Raw genomic sequence first — 19,021 nt, 5'->3', positions numbered from 1 at the left:
CCATGCATTACGGACCGCAGCACATGAAGCCTTATTTACCACTCAGAGATCATTATGTACCCAGCCAGCGGCAGAGAGGAGAGCTCCGGCGGCCCCCCGGGATATTTCCCGGTAGGGTCTATGGCTAATCCGCCCCTGGTCACAGGTATAGGCTGCCACTCCATTCACCTCTATGGGGCTGGCAGAGATTGTAGAGCGCTTGTACTTCTACAGTCCTAAAGAGCTGAATGGAGCGGTGGATACACATGCGGGTGTAACGCCCCAGAGCGGCATTACCATCTTCCCCACCATCTCTTATGCTTGATTTAATGCCATCATGTGTATTTATTCCTAGGTCCTGCACATTTTGTATTTCTGATTTTGTGACTGCTAACATGTAATGTACCTGGTTCACCAGCAGATGGCGGCATCTATGGCAGAGCTACTTTGCATAGAATGGAACCTTCCTCCATTCTAGTCTCTCTCCCTAGAGAGCAGGAGTTTAGTTAGTGAAGGTCAGTCTAGCCTACCCCTTCTAGGGGAGAGGTCGTGTCTAGAGCAGTGTTTCCCAACCAGTGTGCATCCAGCTGTTGCAAAACTACAACTCCCAGCATGCCCTGACAGCCAAAGGCTGTCCAGGCATGCTGGGAGTAGTAGTTTTGCAACAGCTGGAGGCACACTGGTTGGGAAACACTGGTCTAGAGGATCCCCTCTAAGGGTCCATTCACACGTCCGCATCAGTTCTGCATTTTTGCGGAACAGGTGCGGACCCATTCATTTTTAATGCGGCCGGAATGTGCTGTCCACATTTGCGGATCCGCTCAAAAATAGAACATGTCTAATTCTAGTCTGCAATTGCGGACAAGAATAGGCATTTTCTATGAGAGTGCCGGCGATGTGCGGTCCGCAAAATGCGGAACGCACATTGCCGATGTCTGTTTTGCGGATCCACAAAACACATACGGACGTGTGAATGGACCCTAAGGGGAAGGCAGCAGGCCCTCCTCCCTGCTGGACGAGCCCTGCAGAAGGGAGTCTAATGTACCCCCTGTAAAGGGAAGGCTGCGTGCCAGGCAGCAGAGTCCTGTCGGCTCTGCTGGGACAAGAGCAAAGAGCCTCAGAAGCCAGGAGGAAAGGTCCCCTGGACAAAGATAAAGATAGAGTCAGACTACAGAAAGCGAAGTTCAGTAGAAAGGAAAAGTTTCTATTTAATCCGGATAGCACAGCAGAGCCAGAGAGTGACAGATGTAGCAGTGCCGAATGTGTTTGCCTGCCAGAATTTAAGCCAAAACCTGCTGGTGACCAAGATAAAGCTGGAAGATTGTTCTCTGATGCAGGTTCATTCAAGTAAGGGCTCATGCACACGAACGTATTTTGTTTCTGCTTCCGTTTTTTTTGCGGACCGTATGTGGAACCATTCACTTCAATTGGTCGGGAAAAACAAAGGAAGGTACTCCATGTGCATTCCGTTTCTATTCCACAAAAAAGTAGTCCGTGTCCTATTATTGTCTGCAAATCACGGTCCGAGGCCCCATTCAAGTCAATGGGTCCACAAAAAATACGGAACGCACACAGAACACATCCGTATGTCATCCGTATTTTGCGGATCCATACTGTAGAAATACTATGCCCAGCCCATATTGCTCATGTGTTTGGTGATTAATAAGTTACTGTTTCCGATCCCCCAAAATACGGATCAAATACGGAAACCATACGGATATGTTTTGTGCAATAACGGAACGAAAGAGGACATAAATAAAAAATCTTTTATGTGGAACAATGGATCCGTGAAAAACGGACCGCAAAACAACAACAGCCGTGTGCATGAGCCCTGGACTGGACTCAATTCATTTCTTTATCCCCTTCATCAACTATCCCTTGCTCTGCTTCGGACGACTGCGTCTGGAGTCCCAGGATATCCATGTAGGAGCACCGTGACACGTGCACAGCCGCACCTAAAGGGACATTATAGGCTACCCTAACACCACTCTGGCATTCCTACACCTGAGTCTACTTAGGGGGACTCTGTCCCTCGTTGCTGAAATGCAACTGGCGTCACGACAAAAACTATTCACTTTAAGGAACCCCTGGTAGTCAAACCACCACCAACCCCGTCCGTTGCACAGGTCTGCCACTAGATTTGGACGGGGAGCACGGACTCCCATTCTCATGATCGGCAGGGGTCCCAGCACTCCTGTGGGAAGGGGATAAGTTGCCTTAATAGGACTACCCCTTTTAGGGCTCATTGAGACAACCGTATGTGTTTTGCGGTCTGCAAATTACAGATCCGCAAAACACGGATGCGGGCCCATGTGCGTTCCACAATTTACGGACCGCACATGGCGGTCACTCTCATAGAAAATGCCTATTGTCTGCAATTGCGGACAAGAATAGGACATGCTCTATATTGAAATGAATTGGTTCGCACCCGTTCTGCAAAAATGCGGAACGGTTGCAGAACAAAACACAAACGGCCGTCTGAATGAAATGAGCCCTAACATATACACAAGGGGATTGTCCTAGTGTATGTGTTAAACACACGGTCAGACGCAGTGCGCACTGAACCTTACGGCCCCCATTTAGTACCTCTAAGGCCTCTTTCACACGGGCGTCAGTTTTTTTGCCCGGATAAGAGCCGGGTGCGTTGCGGGAAAATGCGCGATTTTTTCTGCGCAACTGCAAAACATTGTCATGCGTTGCACTCGCGTGAGAAAAATCGCGCATGTTTGGTACCCAAACCCGAACTTCTTCATAGAAGTTCGGGCTTGTGATTGATGTTCTGAAGATTGTATTATTTTCCCTTATAACATGGTTATAAGGGAAAATAATAGCATTCTGAATACAGACTGCATAGTAAACCAGCGCTAGAGGGGTTAAAAAAAAATAAATAATAATTTAACTCACCTTAGTCCACTTGCTCGCGAAGCCCGGCATCTCCTTCTGTATCCTCTGCGCTGAAGTTGAACAGGACCTGGGGTGAGCTGCTCCATTAAATATCGGTTAAAGGGAACCTGTCACCCAAAAATCGCCTATTAAGCTGTTTACAGTACCTTATAGTGCTGTATAGTCGTTTCCTGATGCACTTTTTGTTAGTTTTGCAGCATGTATGCTCAGTCAGAAATCGATGTTATATTCAGCTGCTGCCCCGTGCTTCAAGTCAGGCTTGAAGTCACGGGGGCAGCGGCCTCGGCGTCTTACATGGCCCTCTCCCCGCCCCCTGCCTCTGTGACTGACAGCCGAAATCCGATTCCGGGACCGCGCTCAACGGCCGCATGCGCAGTAAAGGGCGGCAGGAGCGCGGTCCCGGCTGCCGCGCGTACTACGCGCCGTCTTACTTTCGCCGCACTGCGCATGCGCCCGACATCCTGTATCAAACGCGCCCGCGCCCAGATGCCGGGCGCGGGCGCGTTTGATACAGGATGTCGGGCGCATGCGCAGTGCGGCGAAAGTAAGACGGCGCGTAGTACGCGCGGCAGCCGGGACCGCGCTCCTGCCGCCCTTTACTGCGCATGCGGCCGTTGAGCGCGGTCCCGGAATCGGATTTCGGCTGTCAGTCACAGAGGCAGGGGGCGGGGAGAGGGCCATGTAAGACGCCGAGGCCGCTGCCCCCGTGACTTCAAGCCTGACTTGAAGCACGGGGCAGCAGCTGAATATAACATCGATTTCTGACTGAGCATACATGCTGCAAAACTAACAAAAAGTGCATCAGGAAACGACTATACAGCACTATAAGGTACTGTAAACAGCTTAATAGGCGATTTTTGGGTGACAGGTTCCCTTTAAGGACCTTCGATGACGTCACTCCGGTCATCACATGGTACGTCACATGATCTTTTACCATGGTGATTCACCATGGTAAAAGACCATGTGATGACCGGAGTGACGTCATCGAAGGTCCTTAACCGATATTTAATGGAGCAGCTCACCCCAGGTCCTGTTCAACTTCAGCGCAGAGGATACAGAAGGAGATGCCGGGCTTCGCGAGCAAGTGGACTAAATTTAACTCACTAAGGTGAGTTAAATTTTATTTTTATTTTTTTAACCCCTCTAGCGCTGGTTTACTATGGATTTTGTATTCAGAATGCTATTATTTTCCCTTATAACCATGTTATAAGGGAAAATAATAATGATCGGGTCTCCATCCCAATCGTCTCCTAGCAACCGTGCGTGCAAATCGCACGGCATCCGTACTTGCTTGCGGATGCCATCCGATTTTCACACACCCCATTCACTTCTATGGGGCCTGCGTCACGTCAGAATCGGACAATATAGAGCATGCTGCGATTTCAACTGAACGCACAAGTGATGCGTTAAAAACATCGCTCATGTGCACAGCCCCATAGAAATGAATGGGTCAGGATTTAGTGCGGGTGCCATACGTTCGCCGCACGGATCGCACCCGCACGGAAAACTCACCCGTATGAAAGGGGCCTAACAGAATGGCCGCTGACCCCCCCAGTCTCCAAGAAGCACTTTGTATTCGACCTAAGAGCAACTTCAATAAACATCTTCACTTCGAGGCTCGCTGGAATACTAATTACTAATTGCGTCTACAGAGACGTCTTACTTCTGCAGGAGATATTAATGAAATCCAAAGAGATGCGTTGCCATGTTTTAGGCGTCTATGGGGGAAATTCATTTCCAAAAAAAGCCCCATGACATGTAGACGTGCAACATCATGGCTGCCCTTCCCCTATAGAGTAATATTACCGGGGACTACGCACAATATAGCACTGCAGATACTGAGGTGTGTAATAATGTTGTTATGAGGCCTGGGCCATACACAGGGGAGACAGTTGCCCATAGCAACCAATCAAGTCACTGCTTTCATTTTACAAAGGGCCTCAGAAAAATGAGAGCTGGAATCTGATTGGATGCCATGGGCAACTGCTTCACTTTTGTCACGGTGGGGAGTGGGAGAAGGAATGCTACCAGGCCTGAAACCAAGGATAAGGGAGCGGGACACCTCCTAGCACATCCCTAATCATCGCCCTGACTCCTAACTGCATGAGCAGACCTAGAAGTTAGGGCGGCTCATGCTCAGGAAACCTAGAGCCCTACTAACCCCGATGATCCCTGGTAGTAAGATCAGGGCCAGAGACAACCTGTTCGCCAGACGGCAAGGAGAGGAGCAGACAGTAAGCAGAGGACAAACTCGACAGGTAAGTGTCCTGTGGCAGAAAGACAACAGACCACAACGTCACTTACCTGCCCACAACAACTAAAAGGAACGAGTCGGCCGCACCACAACCACTGGATCCTGTGAAAAGCACTGAAGCCCGAACACACAAATATGGACTACGTATCAACAGCAAACACAAGAGCAGTAGTAACTGCCTGGACAACCATGCGGCAAGATGCATGGCGGACTCGCACAGCAGTGCTTAACTGAGTTGTAGTTCCCCCTCCGGGGAACCCTAGGGACCCCCATCCGGAGGTACAGACAAACAGGGGAAATGACAAAACCATGCTGGACTACAAACACCAAAGGATGAAAAGTATGATTAGTATCACACTGCGGGCTACCCTGAGGTACTGTTGGTGGGTTTACATGCATTTAGGAGGTGACAGGTTCCCTGCTATTATCACAGTTTAAATTCCAAGTGTCAATTACTCACTGGGTGAATACGGTCAAAATTTAGGAAAAGTGGGTGGAGCTTAAAACAGCAAATCAGATTTCACCTATTGACTTCAATGTAAAACTTTCAAATACTGCCATTCTCACAGTTTTAAAGCCAGAGGCCAATCACATTTCAGCCATTCGTTTTATATAGGAAAATGTTAATTGCCGCCACTCTAAGGCCTCTTTCACGCGGGCGTCAGTTTTTTTGCCCGGATAAGAGGCGGGTGCGTTGCGCTCGAGTGCAAAACATTGTAATGCGTTTTGCACTCGCGTGAGAAAAATCGCGCATGATTGGTACACAAACCCGAACTTCTTCACAGAAGTTCGGGCTTGGGATTGATGTTCTGAAGATTGTATTATTTTCCCTTATAACATGGTTATAAGGGAAAATAATAATGATCGGGTCTCCATCCCGATCGTTTCCTAGCAACCGTGCGTGAAAAATCGCACCGCATCCGCACTTGCTTGCGGATGCTATGCGATTTTAACGCACCCCATTCACTTCTATGGGGCCTGCGTCGCGTGAAAAATAAAATAAAAATCGCACAATATAGAGCATGCTGCGATTTTCACTCAACGCACAAGTGATGCGTGAAAATCACCACTCATGTACACAGCCCCATAGAAATGAATGGGTCAGGATTCAGTGCGGGTGCAATGCGTTCACCTCACGCATCGCACCCGCACGGAAAACTCGCCCGTTTGAAAGGGGCCTTAGACTGTTAATGGCAGGGTCCTCAAATTTGGCACAGTCTGTCATTGGGTGACTTTGGCTAAAAATTTTATAAACCAGGTTAAAACAGACTTTGCTTATATCTCTAGCGTTTTCAAGCCAACATCCTGTGGTTTCTTCAGAAACGATACCATCTAGTTATTTTGTCCCCGTCGATGGTTGCAATCTAATCTCCACATTTCATACCCATCTCAGGCCTACACACCGGGGGTCATTTATCAAGATCGGCATATCTTCGCCAAAGGTTGCTCTTAAAGGGGCATTTCCATCTTGGACACTGAGGACGTATCGCTTGGATATGTCCACCTCTGGGACCCGCACCTATAGTTAGAATGGAGCCTGCAAAGCACCGCACATGCTCTGCTAACCTGCATTCTTTTCTATGGAACAGTTGAAAATAGCCGAGAGGCTCGCTTTGCGGGCTCCATTCTAAGTATACGTGCAGGTCCTTGAGGTGGGACCCACACCTATCCGACATTGGTGGCATATCCTAGTGAATATCCCTTTAAGTTATAAAATGAGGGGCACACCTTGTCATAAATGAAGCTCATCCTCCGCCAGCCTGGGTGCATAGACTGAAGTCTATGCCAGCTGGTAGCCAGTGGCCACTCCCACGTCACGCCCCCTTCTTGGAAATTGGGGAGCGGATGTAAAAATACAACTTGTACCTGAAATTTAGGTGAAAAGGTGGTGTTTAACCCCTTAACGACCCAGGACAAGAATGCTCGTCCTAAATCGCCGGCACTTCGCGCTAGAGGACGAGCGTTCTCGTCCTGCAGTCGTTCCTCCCCCCCCCCCCCCCGCGTGCGGTACCGCGATCATATGGGAGGTTTGCGCTCCCTCACCTCATCCATCGGTCCCCACGCTGCTGTGGCGGGGACTCGATGGTTGCCATGGCAGCCCCAAGCCAAGCATGTACGGAGGCCTAAGAGGCCCAGCCCCCAGGCTGGGTCTCCTAGGCAACTGTTAGCGTCTTACAGTGTAAGGGCTCATGCACACGACAGTATTTTGCGTTCAGTATACTGGACGTTTTTTGAGCTCAGTATACGGAACATATACTGAACCATTCATTTCAATGGTTCCGCCAAAAAAAACGGAATGTACTCCGTATGCATTCCGTTTCCGTATTTCCGTTTTTCCGTTCCGTTTTAACATAGAACATGTCCTATTATTGCCCGCAAATCACGGTCCGTGGCTCCATTCAAGTCAATGGATCCGCAAAAAAAACGGAACACATACGGAAATGCATCCGTATGTCTTCCGTTTCCGTTCCGTTTTTTCCTGAACCATCTATTGAAAATGTTATGCCCAGCCCAATTTTATCTATGTAATTACTGTATACTGTATATGCCATACGGAAAAACGGAACGGAAAAACGGAACAGAAACGGAAACACAACGGAAACAAAAAACGGAACAACGGATCCATGAAAAACGGACAGCAAAACACTGAAAAAGCCATACGGTCGTGTGCAATAGGCCTAAGGCTACATTCACACGTCAGTATTTTTCTATAATCCGAATTTCGGTCCGTTTTTTGCGGATCCGTTGTTCCTGAAAATGTTTCCGTATGTCATCCGTTTTTTGCGGATCCGCAAAAAAAACGGAAACATATACATTCAATAATCAAATAAAGTTGTTTGGATTTCTTTGAAAAAATAAAAAAACTAAATAAAATTTGCTATGTGTTTCCAGGAACGGATTCCGCAAAAAACGGAAGACATACGGAATGACATCCGAATGTCTTCCGTTTTTTGCGGATCCATTGACTTTGTATTGTACCAGGATCCGAATTTTGCGGAAAAGAATAGGACATGTTTTATATTTAAACGGACATGCGGAACGGAACAACGGAAACGGACAGCACACATTGTGCTGTCCGATTTTTTCCAGGACCCATTGAAAATGAATGGGTCCAGATCTGGTCCTGATCTGTTCCGCAAAAAACGGAACAGATCAGGAAAGAAAAAACGGACGTGTGAATGGACCCTTAGACACTAACAGTTCAATATAGCACAATACAGATGTATCGTGCTGCATTGAAACAGTGATCAGACCCTGTAATGTTGAAGTCCCAGAGTGGGACAAATAATAAAGTGAAAAAAAAATAAAGTTTATAAAATTTAAGTTTTACAAAAATAATTAAAAGTTTCAAGTAAAAAAAAAAAACAGCGTCCTTCCAAAAATAAAGTAATAAAGTAAAAAAAAGCTAATAGGGAAAAGACATAGACCTATTAGGTATCGCCGCGTCTGTATCGACCGGCTCTATAAAAATATCACATGACCTAACCCCTCAGATGAACACCGTAAAAAATAAATAAAAACTGTGCTAAATAAACCATTTTTTGTCACCTTACATCACAAAAAGTGTAATAGCAAGCGACCAAAAAGTCATATGCACCCCAAAATAGTGCGAATCAAACCATCATCTCATCCAGCAAAAAAGGAGACCCTACCGAAGATAATCGCCCAAAAACTGAAAAAAACTTTGGCTCTTAGACTATGGAGACACTAAAACATGATTTTTTTTGTTTCAAAAATGAAATCATTGTGTAAAACTTACATAAATAAAAAAAAAGTATACATATTAGGTATCGCCGCGTCTGTGACAACCTGCTCTATAAAAATACCACATGATCTAACCTGTCAGATGAATGTTGTAAGTGAAAAAAAAAGTGCCAAAACAGCAATTTTTTGTTACTTTGCCTCACAAAAAGTGTAATATAGAGCAACCAAAAATCATATGTAGCCTAAACTAGTACCAACAAAACTTCCACCCTATCCCGTAGTTTCTAAAATGGGGTCACTTTTTGGGAGTTACTCTAGGGGTGCATCAGGGGGGCTTCAAATGGGACATGGTGTATATAAAAAAATAAAAAGTTCTGCAAAAATCTGCCTTCCAAAAACCGTATGGCATTCCTTTCCTTCTGCGCCCTGCCGTGCTCCCGTACAGCAGTTTACGACCACATATGGGGTGTTTCTGTAACCTACAGAAACGACCACATATGGGGTGTTTCTGTAACCTACAGAATCAGGGCCATAAATATTGAGTTTTGTTTGGCTGTTAACCCTTGCTTTGTAACTGGAAAAAAATATATATATTAAAATGGAAAATCTGCCAAAAAAGTGAAATTTTATCTCTATTTTCCATTAATTCTTGTTGAACACCTAAAGGGTTAGCGACGTTTGTAAAATCAGTTTTGAATACCTTGAGGGGTGTAGTTTCTAGAATGGGGTCATTTTTGGGTGGTTTCTATTATGTAAGCCTCACAAAGTGACTTCAGACCTGAACTGGTCCTTAAAAAGTTGGTTTTTAAAAAATTTCAAGATTTACTTCTAAACTTCTAAGCCTTGTAACGTCCCCCAAAAATAAAAAGGTCTTTCCCAAAATGATCCTAACATGAAGTAGACATATGGGAAATGTAAAGTAATAACTACTTTTGTAGGTATTAATATGTATTATAGAAGTAGAGAAATTGAAACTTGGAAATTTGCTAATTTTTCCAAATTTTTTTTTATAAATAAAAATGAATTGTTTTTGACTCCATTTTACCAGTGTCATGAAGTACAATATGCGACGAAAAAAACAATCTCAGAATGGCCTGGATAAGTCAAAGTGTTTTAAAGTTATCACCACATAAAGTGACACTGGTCAGATTAGCAAAAAATGGCCTGGTCCTGAAGGTGAAAATGAGCCTGGTCCTTAAGGGGTTAAAAAGTAAAAAAAAAAAAAGTTTTTTTTTTTTTACTTTAGCCAGAAGTCTGGCATAGGGTGATTGTAGATGAACCCCCACAATATATAATACAAATAAATATATTTGTTTACACTTGTAAAAAACATGAATTTCAAGCATTTTTTCTGATATTTTGGTGGAATGTGAGACTAAGGCCTCCTGCACACGAATGTGTGCGCCCCGTGGCTGTGCTGTGGCCCGCAAATTGTGGGCCGCAACGCACGAACACCGACAGTGGGGCAGCCGCAGCGGATCATGGACCCATTTACTTTAATGGGTCCGCGATCCTCCCGTTCCACAAAAAGATAGGACATGTTCTATCTTTTTGCGGAAAGGAAGTACGGGACGAAACCCCACGGATGCAATCCGTAGGGTTCCGTTCTGCACTATTCCGCATCTCCGGGTTTGCGGACCCATTGAAGTGAATGTGGAATGCCCACAGAACGGCGCCCGTGTGTTGCGGCAACGGACAGCACACGTAAGGAAAATTAAATTAAAAAAATGGTCATTAAAAAGTTTAAAAAAAATTAAAAAAAAAATCTTTATTTTGAGCACCAGTTATGATCAGTTTGTGTCACTTTTGCCAGAGATTAGTTATTTTTGATGGGAGGAAAAAAACTCTTTGAATGGAGAAAAAAATCCTACATGCAAAATAACCATTGTCTGGATCCTTTTTGTTTTTTCCCTGTCCTTCTGACGGACCGCTAAACGGTGATGTAGAACGGATGCGGACCAAGTATTACAGTCGTGTGAATGCACCCACAGAAAGTTAGCCCAGCTAATATATCATATCATTAAAGCAGACAGTTTCAGGATAATCGCCGGGAGCCGTACAGTCACCTCAGCAAGTGGCTGCATCCCTCCACACCCATTGTCAAATTGGGCGGAAAATTGAAGGTATTTGCACTCGGGTGCGCGTGAAAGTGCAGGAGATCTGCCCTAATTTGTGTGCATTTCCTCACCCAAACCACTTCAATTCATTATTGCGGTTTTTGGTGCGGAATTGATGCAGTTCTGCCACAGATCTCACCCCAAAAAAAATATTTAAAACAGCACGAACATTTCCACACAGAAAAAGGAGGCAAAGTGTACGTGAGATTTGCAAAGTCTCCCACACTGTCAATACTTTATTATCCCGATTTATTTATTTTTGCACGAAAATCTGGGCCGCAACATGTGCAGTTTGCCCAAGGGGCTTATGCACACGACCGTATGTATTTTGCAGCCCGCAAAAAATACAGATGACATCCGTGCGACATCCATTATGCATCTTTTTTTTGTGGATCCATTGAAGTGAATGGTTCTACATACTGGCCGGACATGGACAAAAAGTACATTCAGGTGGATGACCCCTAACACTGCAAGGATTCCAACCTCCATCCTGCAGATTGGATAATAAAAAATAAAAAAAAAAACACACACACACCACAACAACAGGCAAACTATTTCCTACTTTTCCACAATCCCAAAGGAATGCACCAGATCTGCGCTGACAGATCAAGGCCTTAGAATAATCTTATTAGAAAGCATATGAGCAGTTGGCATTGTTTGGAATGATGAGGAAACAAAAAGATAAAAAAATATATATATAACTGAGGAAAATAGTAAGAGCATGTATCGGGAGATTTATCAAAACTGGTGTAAATGAACACTGGCTTAGTTACCTGTAGGAACCAATCAGATTTCACCTTTCATTTTTCAGGGCTCTGTTGGAAAATGAAAGGTGGAACCCGATTGGTTGCGGTGGGTAACTAAGCCAGTGATCCTTTACATTAGTTTTGCTAAATCGCTCTCCTGTAAACTGTGCAGAAGGAATGAAACAACAACTGCTGCCCAACCCAACACAAGCTCTTAAAGGAGAAGATTTTTAAGATGATCAACTATCAAAACACATTTTACAAAATTGCAAAAAGATTTTAAATCCGTCTGAAAGTGCAATCAAGGGCAATAACTGTCACGAATTGTAGTCCCAGGACTTACCAGACATTGCTGTGTGACACCGGCTCTGTGCTGCAGACGTTAGTGCTGCTTCCTGCAGGATGCAGAGTTATAGCTCGGTGAGAGGCGGCTCTGAAGAAGCCTGGCCCCGGGGAGGTGGCAGCTGGGCCAGGCCCTGGAACTAGAGGCTGCAGCTTTACTCCATGTTCACATGTGATGCACTTTGATGCAGATTTTGAGGGCAGATCTTGCACCTGACGCACGATGACACTCAGAGTACGGCCACACCTGCAGGGTTTTTTTCTATGCAGTTTTTAAAGCCAAAATCAGGTGGGGATTATAAAAGGACAGAAAGTATAAAGGACAGATACAGCTTCTCTTTTTTTTTTTTTATCCACTCCTGGTTTTGGCTTAAAAAAATGACATAAAAACTAAAAAACCTGCAGGTGTGGCCGTGCCCTAATTGTACAGCTGGCGCGCAGGACTGCTCCCTGGAAGTATTTTACGCCAGTCTTACGGCTTTTTCACACGAGCGGATGCCGTGCGAGTAATCTGCTGCGTGAAAGAGAACCAAGCCTCGTTCCGGACAGCAGAGACACGGAGCAGTAACATGACTGATAATACCCCGTGCCTCTCTGTGATGTTTTTACTACAAAATCGCAGTGAGATAAAGTTGTCCCCGTGAGAGGCACGGAGCGTCATCAATCATGTTACTGCTCCGAGTCTCTGCTGTCCGGAACGGGGCTTGGCGCTCTTTCACACAGTGGATTTCACGCACGGGATCCACTTGTGTGAAAGACCATTAGTTTCCCCCTTGCTCTGCCATTCGATTTGTCTAATTTAGGGCTTGTTCACACAACCGAAATTGTGGTCCGCAATGCACAGGCACCGACCGTGGCCCAGCCGCATGGGGATCGCGGACCCATTCACTTGAATGGGTCCGCGATCCGTCCGTTCTGCAAAAAGATAGAGCAGGTTCTATCTTTTTGCGGTGTGGAGACACGGAACAGAACCCCAGGAAGCACTCAGTAGTGCTTCCGTAGTGTTCCGTTCCATGCTTTCATTACGCATCTCCGGATTTGCGGACCCATTGAAGTGAATGGGTCCGCATCCGTAATGCGGAATGCACACGGAACCATGCCAGTGTATTACGGATCCGCAAATGCGGCCCGCAATACGGCAACGGTGAGCACACGTTCGTGTGAATGAGCCCTTGTGACGAGGCGTGCACCTTGTCATATGGGCCCATCTGTGGCAGTCCTTGTGCCTGACGTAGTTTTTCACTAATGTTAGTAAATTTGTCCCAACCCCCAACATGCCCCCACCCTGGTCACGCCCAACTGGCGGACAGGGCTTAAACCCACACATGGACGGTTAAAAAAGGGCACTTCTAAGATAGTGGCAAGTCCCTTAGTGATTGTGCCCCTTTGTTCCAACCGGACAAGACACAGGCCTAGTCGTGAATCAGAAGCACTGCAGTCTGTGTACCTAGAATAAAAACTACGCCAGACCCTTAGGGCTCTTTCACACAAGTGCGTCTCTTGCGGGAATCACGCTCCGTGTGAGAGAGGGATCGTGTGTTCTGGACTTAGGAAGCGCACAGCGTTATCATGGTTGATATTGTTATGTGCCTCTGCCTGACCTTTCTGTAACGGAATCAGGCCTCATGGACACTACCGTTTTTCGGGTCCGCATCCGAGCCGCAGTTTTTGTGGCTCGTGTGCAGACCCATTCACTTCAATGGGGCAGCAAAAGAAGCAGACAGCACTCCGTGTGCTGTCCGCATCCGTTGCTCGTTTGTTCCGAGGCCCCGCAAAAAAAAAATGGCATATTCCTATTCTTGTCCGTTTTGCGGACAAGAATAGACATTTCTATAATGGGCCTTCCGTTCCGCAAATTGCGGAAGGCACACGGGCGGCTTCAGTTTTTTACGGATCCACAGTTTGCAGACCGCCAAAAACAACACGGTCGTGTGCATGAGGCCCCATACTGACATAAAGCTGCCAGTATAATTCTGTTACAGAAAGGTCAGGCAGAGGCACACAAGAATATCAACCCTGACTATGCGTGCGCTTCCTAAGTCCAGAACGCACAATCCCTCTCCCACACGGAGCGTGATTCCCGCAAGGAATTCTCCTAACAACCATCAGTGAAAAACGCATTGCATCCGGAAGCAATCTGTTTTTTCATGCAAGCCCCATTCAGTTCTATGGAAACAGAGCTGCATGAAAAACGCTGAATATAGAACATGCTGCGATTTTTCCTGAACGCATAAATGATGCATTAAAAAGCATGCGCACAGAGCCATTGAAATGAATGGGTCAGGATTCAGTCCGGATGCTATGCGTTTGATTCATGCATCGCACTCTGAAGGAAAACCCGCTTGTGTGAAAGAGACCTAACTGGAGTAGTTTTTCCTCCTCTTCCTCCATCTGTTTTCAGGCATAAAAGTAAGGAAACTTGTCTGGGCCGATGTCTGTGGTAGCCGGGCCCCTGCTGTATCCGCCGGTAAAAGATCATGTGACGTACCATGTAATGACCGGAGTGACGTCATCAAAGGTCCTTTACCTGTATTTAATGCTCACCAAAGGTCCTATTCAACAAAGGAGACAGAAGGAGATGCTGGGCTTCGCGATCAAGTGGACTAAGGTGAGTTAAATTATTTTTTTAACCCCTCCAGCGCTATTGTACTATGCAGTCTGTATTCAGAATGCTATTATTTTCCCTTATAACCATGTTATAAGGGAAAATAATACAATCTACAGAACACTGATCCCAAACCCGAACTTCTGTGAAGAAGTTCGGGTTTGGGTACCAAACATGCGCGATTTTTTTCACGCGAGTGCAAAACGCAATACAATGTTTTGCACTCGCGCAGAAAAATCGCGGGTGTTCCCGCAACGCACCCGCCTCTTATCCGGGCCAAAAATATGACGCCCGTGTGAAAGAGGCCTTAGTGTATGACTCAGTGTCATACACTAACAGGCAATGCATTACAATACAGGGATCACACCCCCAAAAGTCAATGTCATAAATAAAGTAAAGTAAAAAAAGTAAAAAAAATATGTGTTTAATAATAAAATTTATAAAGTAAAAAAGAAAAAAAACGCCTCTTTCCCCTTATTTTATAATAAAAAACTGTAAAAAACAACAAAACCAACACATATTAGGTATCGCCACGTCCGTAATGACCGGCTCTTTATATATATATCACATGATCCACCCTGTCCGATAAACACCATAAAAAATAATAATAAAAACAGTGTAAAAAATTGCCATTTTTGTCACCTTACATCACAAAAAGTGCAACACCAAGCGATCAAAAAGGCGTATGCCCCCCAAAATGGTATCAATAAAACCATCACATCATCCCGCAAAAAATGAGCCTCTACCTAAGACAATCGCCCAAAAAATAAAAAAACTATAGCTCTCAGAACATGGAGACACTAAAACATATTTTTTTTTGTGTCAAAACTGCTATTATTGTGCTAGAGTGAAATACATAAAAAAATATAACATATTAGGTATCGCCACGTCCGTAACAAACAGCTCTATAAAAATATCACATGACCTAACCACTCAGGTGAACACCTTAAAAAAAAAAAAAAAAAAAAAAAAAACCTGTGTAAAAAAAACCAATTTTTGTCACATTACATCACAAAAATTGCTGCAGCAAGTGATAAAAAAGGCGTATGCCCCCCCAAATTAGTACCAATCAGACCGTGACCTCATCCCGCAAAAAATTAGACCCTACCTGAGAGAATCGGTCAAAAAATAAAAAAGCTATGGCTCTCAGACTATGAGACACCAAAATATGATTATTTTTTGCTTCCAAACTGCTATTATTGTGCTAAAGTGAAAAAAATAAAAAAAATTATACATATTAGGTATCGCCACGTCCATAACAAACAGCTCAATAAAAATATCACATGACCTAACCACTCAGGTGAACACTGCCAAAAAAAAAATAACTGTAAAAAAAAGCAATTTTTGTCACATTACATCACAAAAATTGCAACAGCAAGTGATCAAAAAGGCGTATGCCCCCCAAAATAGTACCAATCAGACCATCACCTCATCCTACAAAAAATTAGACCCTACCTGAGAGAATATGTCAAAAAATAAAAAAGCTATGGCTCTCAGACTATGAGACACTAAAATATCATTATTTCGGTTTCAAAAATGGTATTATTGTGTAAAACCTAAATAAATACGAAAAAGTAGACATATTAGGTATTGCCACATGCGTAACGATCTGCTCTATAAAAATGTCACATGACCTAATCCCTCGGTAAACGCTGTAAAAATAAAAAATAAAATTATTTTTTATTTTTACAGCGTTTACCGAGGGATTAGGTTTTTGGTGCCAAAACATCCCTTTTTTGTTACCTTGCCTCACAAAAAACATAATATAGAGCAATAAAAAATCATATGTACCCCAAAATAGTACCAATAAAACTGGCACCTTATCCGGTAGTTTCCAAAATGTGGTCACTTTTTTGAGTTTCTACTGTAGAGGTGCATCAGGGGGGCTTCAAATGGGACATGGAATCTAGAAACCAGTTCAGCTAAATGTGCCTTCCAAAAACCATATGGCGCTCCTTTTTCTACTGCGCCCTGCCGTGTGCCCGTACAGCAATTTACAATAACATGTGGGGTGTTTCTGTAAACCGCAGAATCAGGGTAATAAATATTGAGTTTTATTTGGCTGTTAACCCTTGCTTTGCTACTGGAAAAAATGATTAAAATGTAAAATCTGCCAAAAAAGTGAAATTCAGAAATTTCATCTCCATTTTCCATCAATGGGTTAAGAAAGTTTGTAAAATCCGTTTTGTATACCTTGAGGGGTGTAGTTTCTAAAATAGGGTCATTTTTGGGTGGTTTCTATTATGCAAGCCTAACAAACTGACTTCAGACCGGAACTGGTCCTTAAAAAGTGGGTTTTAGAAATTTTCCGAAAAATTTCAAGATTTGCTTCCATATTTCTAAGCCTTGTAACGTCCCCAAAAAATAAAATGTCATTTTCAAAATGATCCAAACATGAAGTAGACATATGGGGAATGTAAAGTAATTACTATTTTTGAAGGTATTACTATGTATTATAAAAGTAGAGAAATTGAAATGTGGAAATTTGCTAATTTTTCAAAATTTTTGGTAAATTTTGTATTTTTTTTATGAATAAAAATGTTTTTTTTTAACTTATTTTTACCACTGTCATGCAGTACAAAATGTGACGAGAAAACTATCTCAGAATGGCCTGTATAAGTAAAAGCGTTTAAAGTTCTCACCACATAAAGTGACACATCAGATTTGCAAAAAAAAATGGCCTGGGCAGGAAGGTGAAAACAGGCCCGGGGTTGAAGGGGTTAAAAAGTCACAAAAAGTAGTCTTGCAACAATGTTTATGCCAAAAACGTATCAATCCAATTCATACAATATAGAAGCAACCCCCGCCCTGAAGATAAACAGTTCTGCTCTTGTTTGGAATCTGTGCAGACAAAGTTCTGGCGCGGCTGCGCAGTGCAGTTATTGAACTGAATAGGGCCGCAGCATGACTCACAACTTAATGGGATCCGAGAATGAAAAAAAAAATAATCAGCAGTGTTGGTATTTTTATTTTTTTCAATTCTGGTTTCGTAGCTGTGGCAACTTGCACTAGTTGCGGTGTAGCCCCAGTCTTAAAGGGGTTGTCCTACGAAAAATATTCTACAGTTTTTAAACCAGCACCTAGATCTAAATACTTTTGTAATTGCATGAAATTAAAAATTTTGCATAGCTACTGAGTTATTCAATATAATGTATCGGTATAGCGCCACCTGCTGTTTGTTATTTTTCTTATTTCTTTGTCCTGCTCTCTGAGGTGGCCGCACATGCTCAGTTTCATCCTTCAACTGCCTCCTGAGCTGTGATAGGAGGAGCATGGACACGCCCCCTTAGATGCAGCAGAAAAGACACACCCCTTGAGCTGTCAGCTTCATATAAATCTAGCAGAGCAATGAATGGGGAGATTTCTGGATCCATGTGACGTACGGGCTGGTTCCAGCTTTGTTAGAAAGAGATTTTCATGTACTACATGATGTCTGATTTTCACTTTTTATATTAGTCATTGGATAACCCCTTTAAGCTGGACATGCATTTTAGGACTGTCGCCTGTTTTGCAGTCCGCAAACTGTGGATCTACAAAACACGGACACCGGCCATGTGCGTTCTGCATTTTGCGGCACATCTGGGTCATAATAGAACAGTCCTATCCTTGTCCGTAATGAGATCAAGAACAGGACATGTTCTATATTTTTGCAGTTGCCAGAGAACGGACATACGGATTAAGACAGGACACGGTGTGCTGTCCGCATCTTTTGCGGCCCCCGGATACGGACACAAAAAATACGTTTGTGCATGAGCTGACTAATGTTTGTTCATAGCTCAACCTACACATACATGCATACACGGCCGGGTCTAGTGTGCATGTGCTATGAATGAGAATAGCTGCAGTCAGACACCTGGTGGGGACGTATCACCCCGAGAACAAAAGGATGGGGCATTTTGGGATCCGATTACCCCATTCTTTTTAGCAAAATCCCTTTCTCTCCTGTCCTCGAGAAACAGTGAATTGGTTATAAATCATCTTAGAAGATCGTTCAGGAGAGGAGAGAGACGGTCTAGAGACTGAGGCTCCACACAGACAGTCTGATGGGTTGCCTAGTGAACTGCTATGTATTGTCATATATGCAGCATATGCAACAATTTTTTATTTTTTTTAAAGCCTATTGCTAATTTTTTATTAATTTTTTTGAAAATATGTATGTATGCATAGCCTCAGTGCATATTGGACCTGCCCCAATAATCGGGTAATGAAGAGCATGCACTCTAATTTTCAGTACATTCAGTCCTTCATCCCCTGCAGTCCCATATGTATCTGGAGATGCTAGTCCCACTCTCCTGCGTGCATGTTTATGGAGAAGATAGATGTTGGCTATGCTAGAGTTTAGCCCAGAGACCGAATGCACGCCACCCAA

The 19,021-nt window shown here is 44.1% G+C and overlaps 1 protein-coding gene across 1 annotated transcript in view; it reads right to left on the bottom strand.

Annotated features, from left to right (window-relative positions):
• The window catches only part of LOC122920395 (NAD(P)H dehydrogenase [quinone] 1-like), a 28,558-nt gene extending 16,365 nt beyond the window's left edge, over nt 1-12,193 (bottom strand). Inside the window, exon 1 of the mRNA XM_044269851.1 lies at nt 12,049-12,193. Within this exon, the coding sequence (XP_044125786.1) occupies nt 12,049-12,055 (7 nt within the window). The 5' untranslated portion in view covers nt 12,056-12,193. The remainder of the gene's footprint in view (nt 1-12,048) is intronic.
• Between the last annotated feature and the right edge of the window lie 6,828 nt (nt 12,194-19,021).

Source organism: Bufo gargarizans, chromosome 10, assembly GCF_014858855.1.
Source record: "Bufo gargarizans isolate SCDJY-AF-19 chromosome 10, ASM1485885v1, whole genome shotgun sequence".
In the NCBI taxonomy this organism is placed as follows: domain Eukaryota; kingdom Metazoa; phylum Chordata; class Amphibia; order Anura; family Bufonidae; genus Bufo; species Bufo gargarizans.
This window is presented reverse-complemented; position numbering and strand designations above follow the sequence as displayed.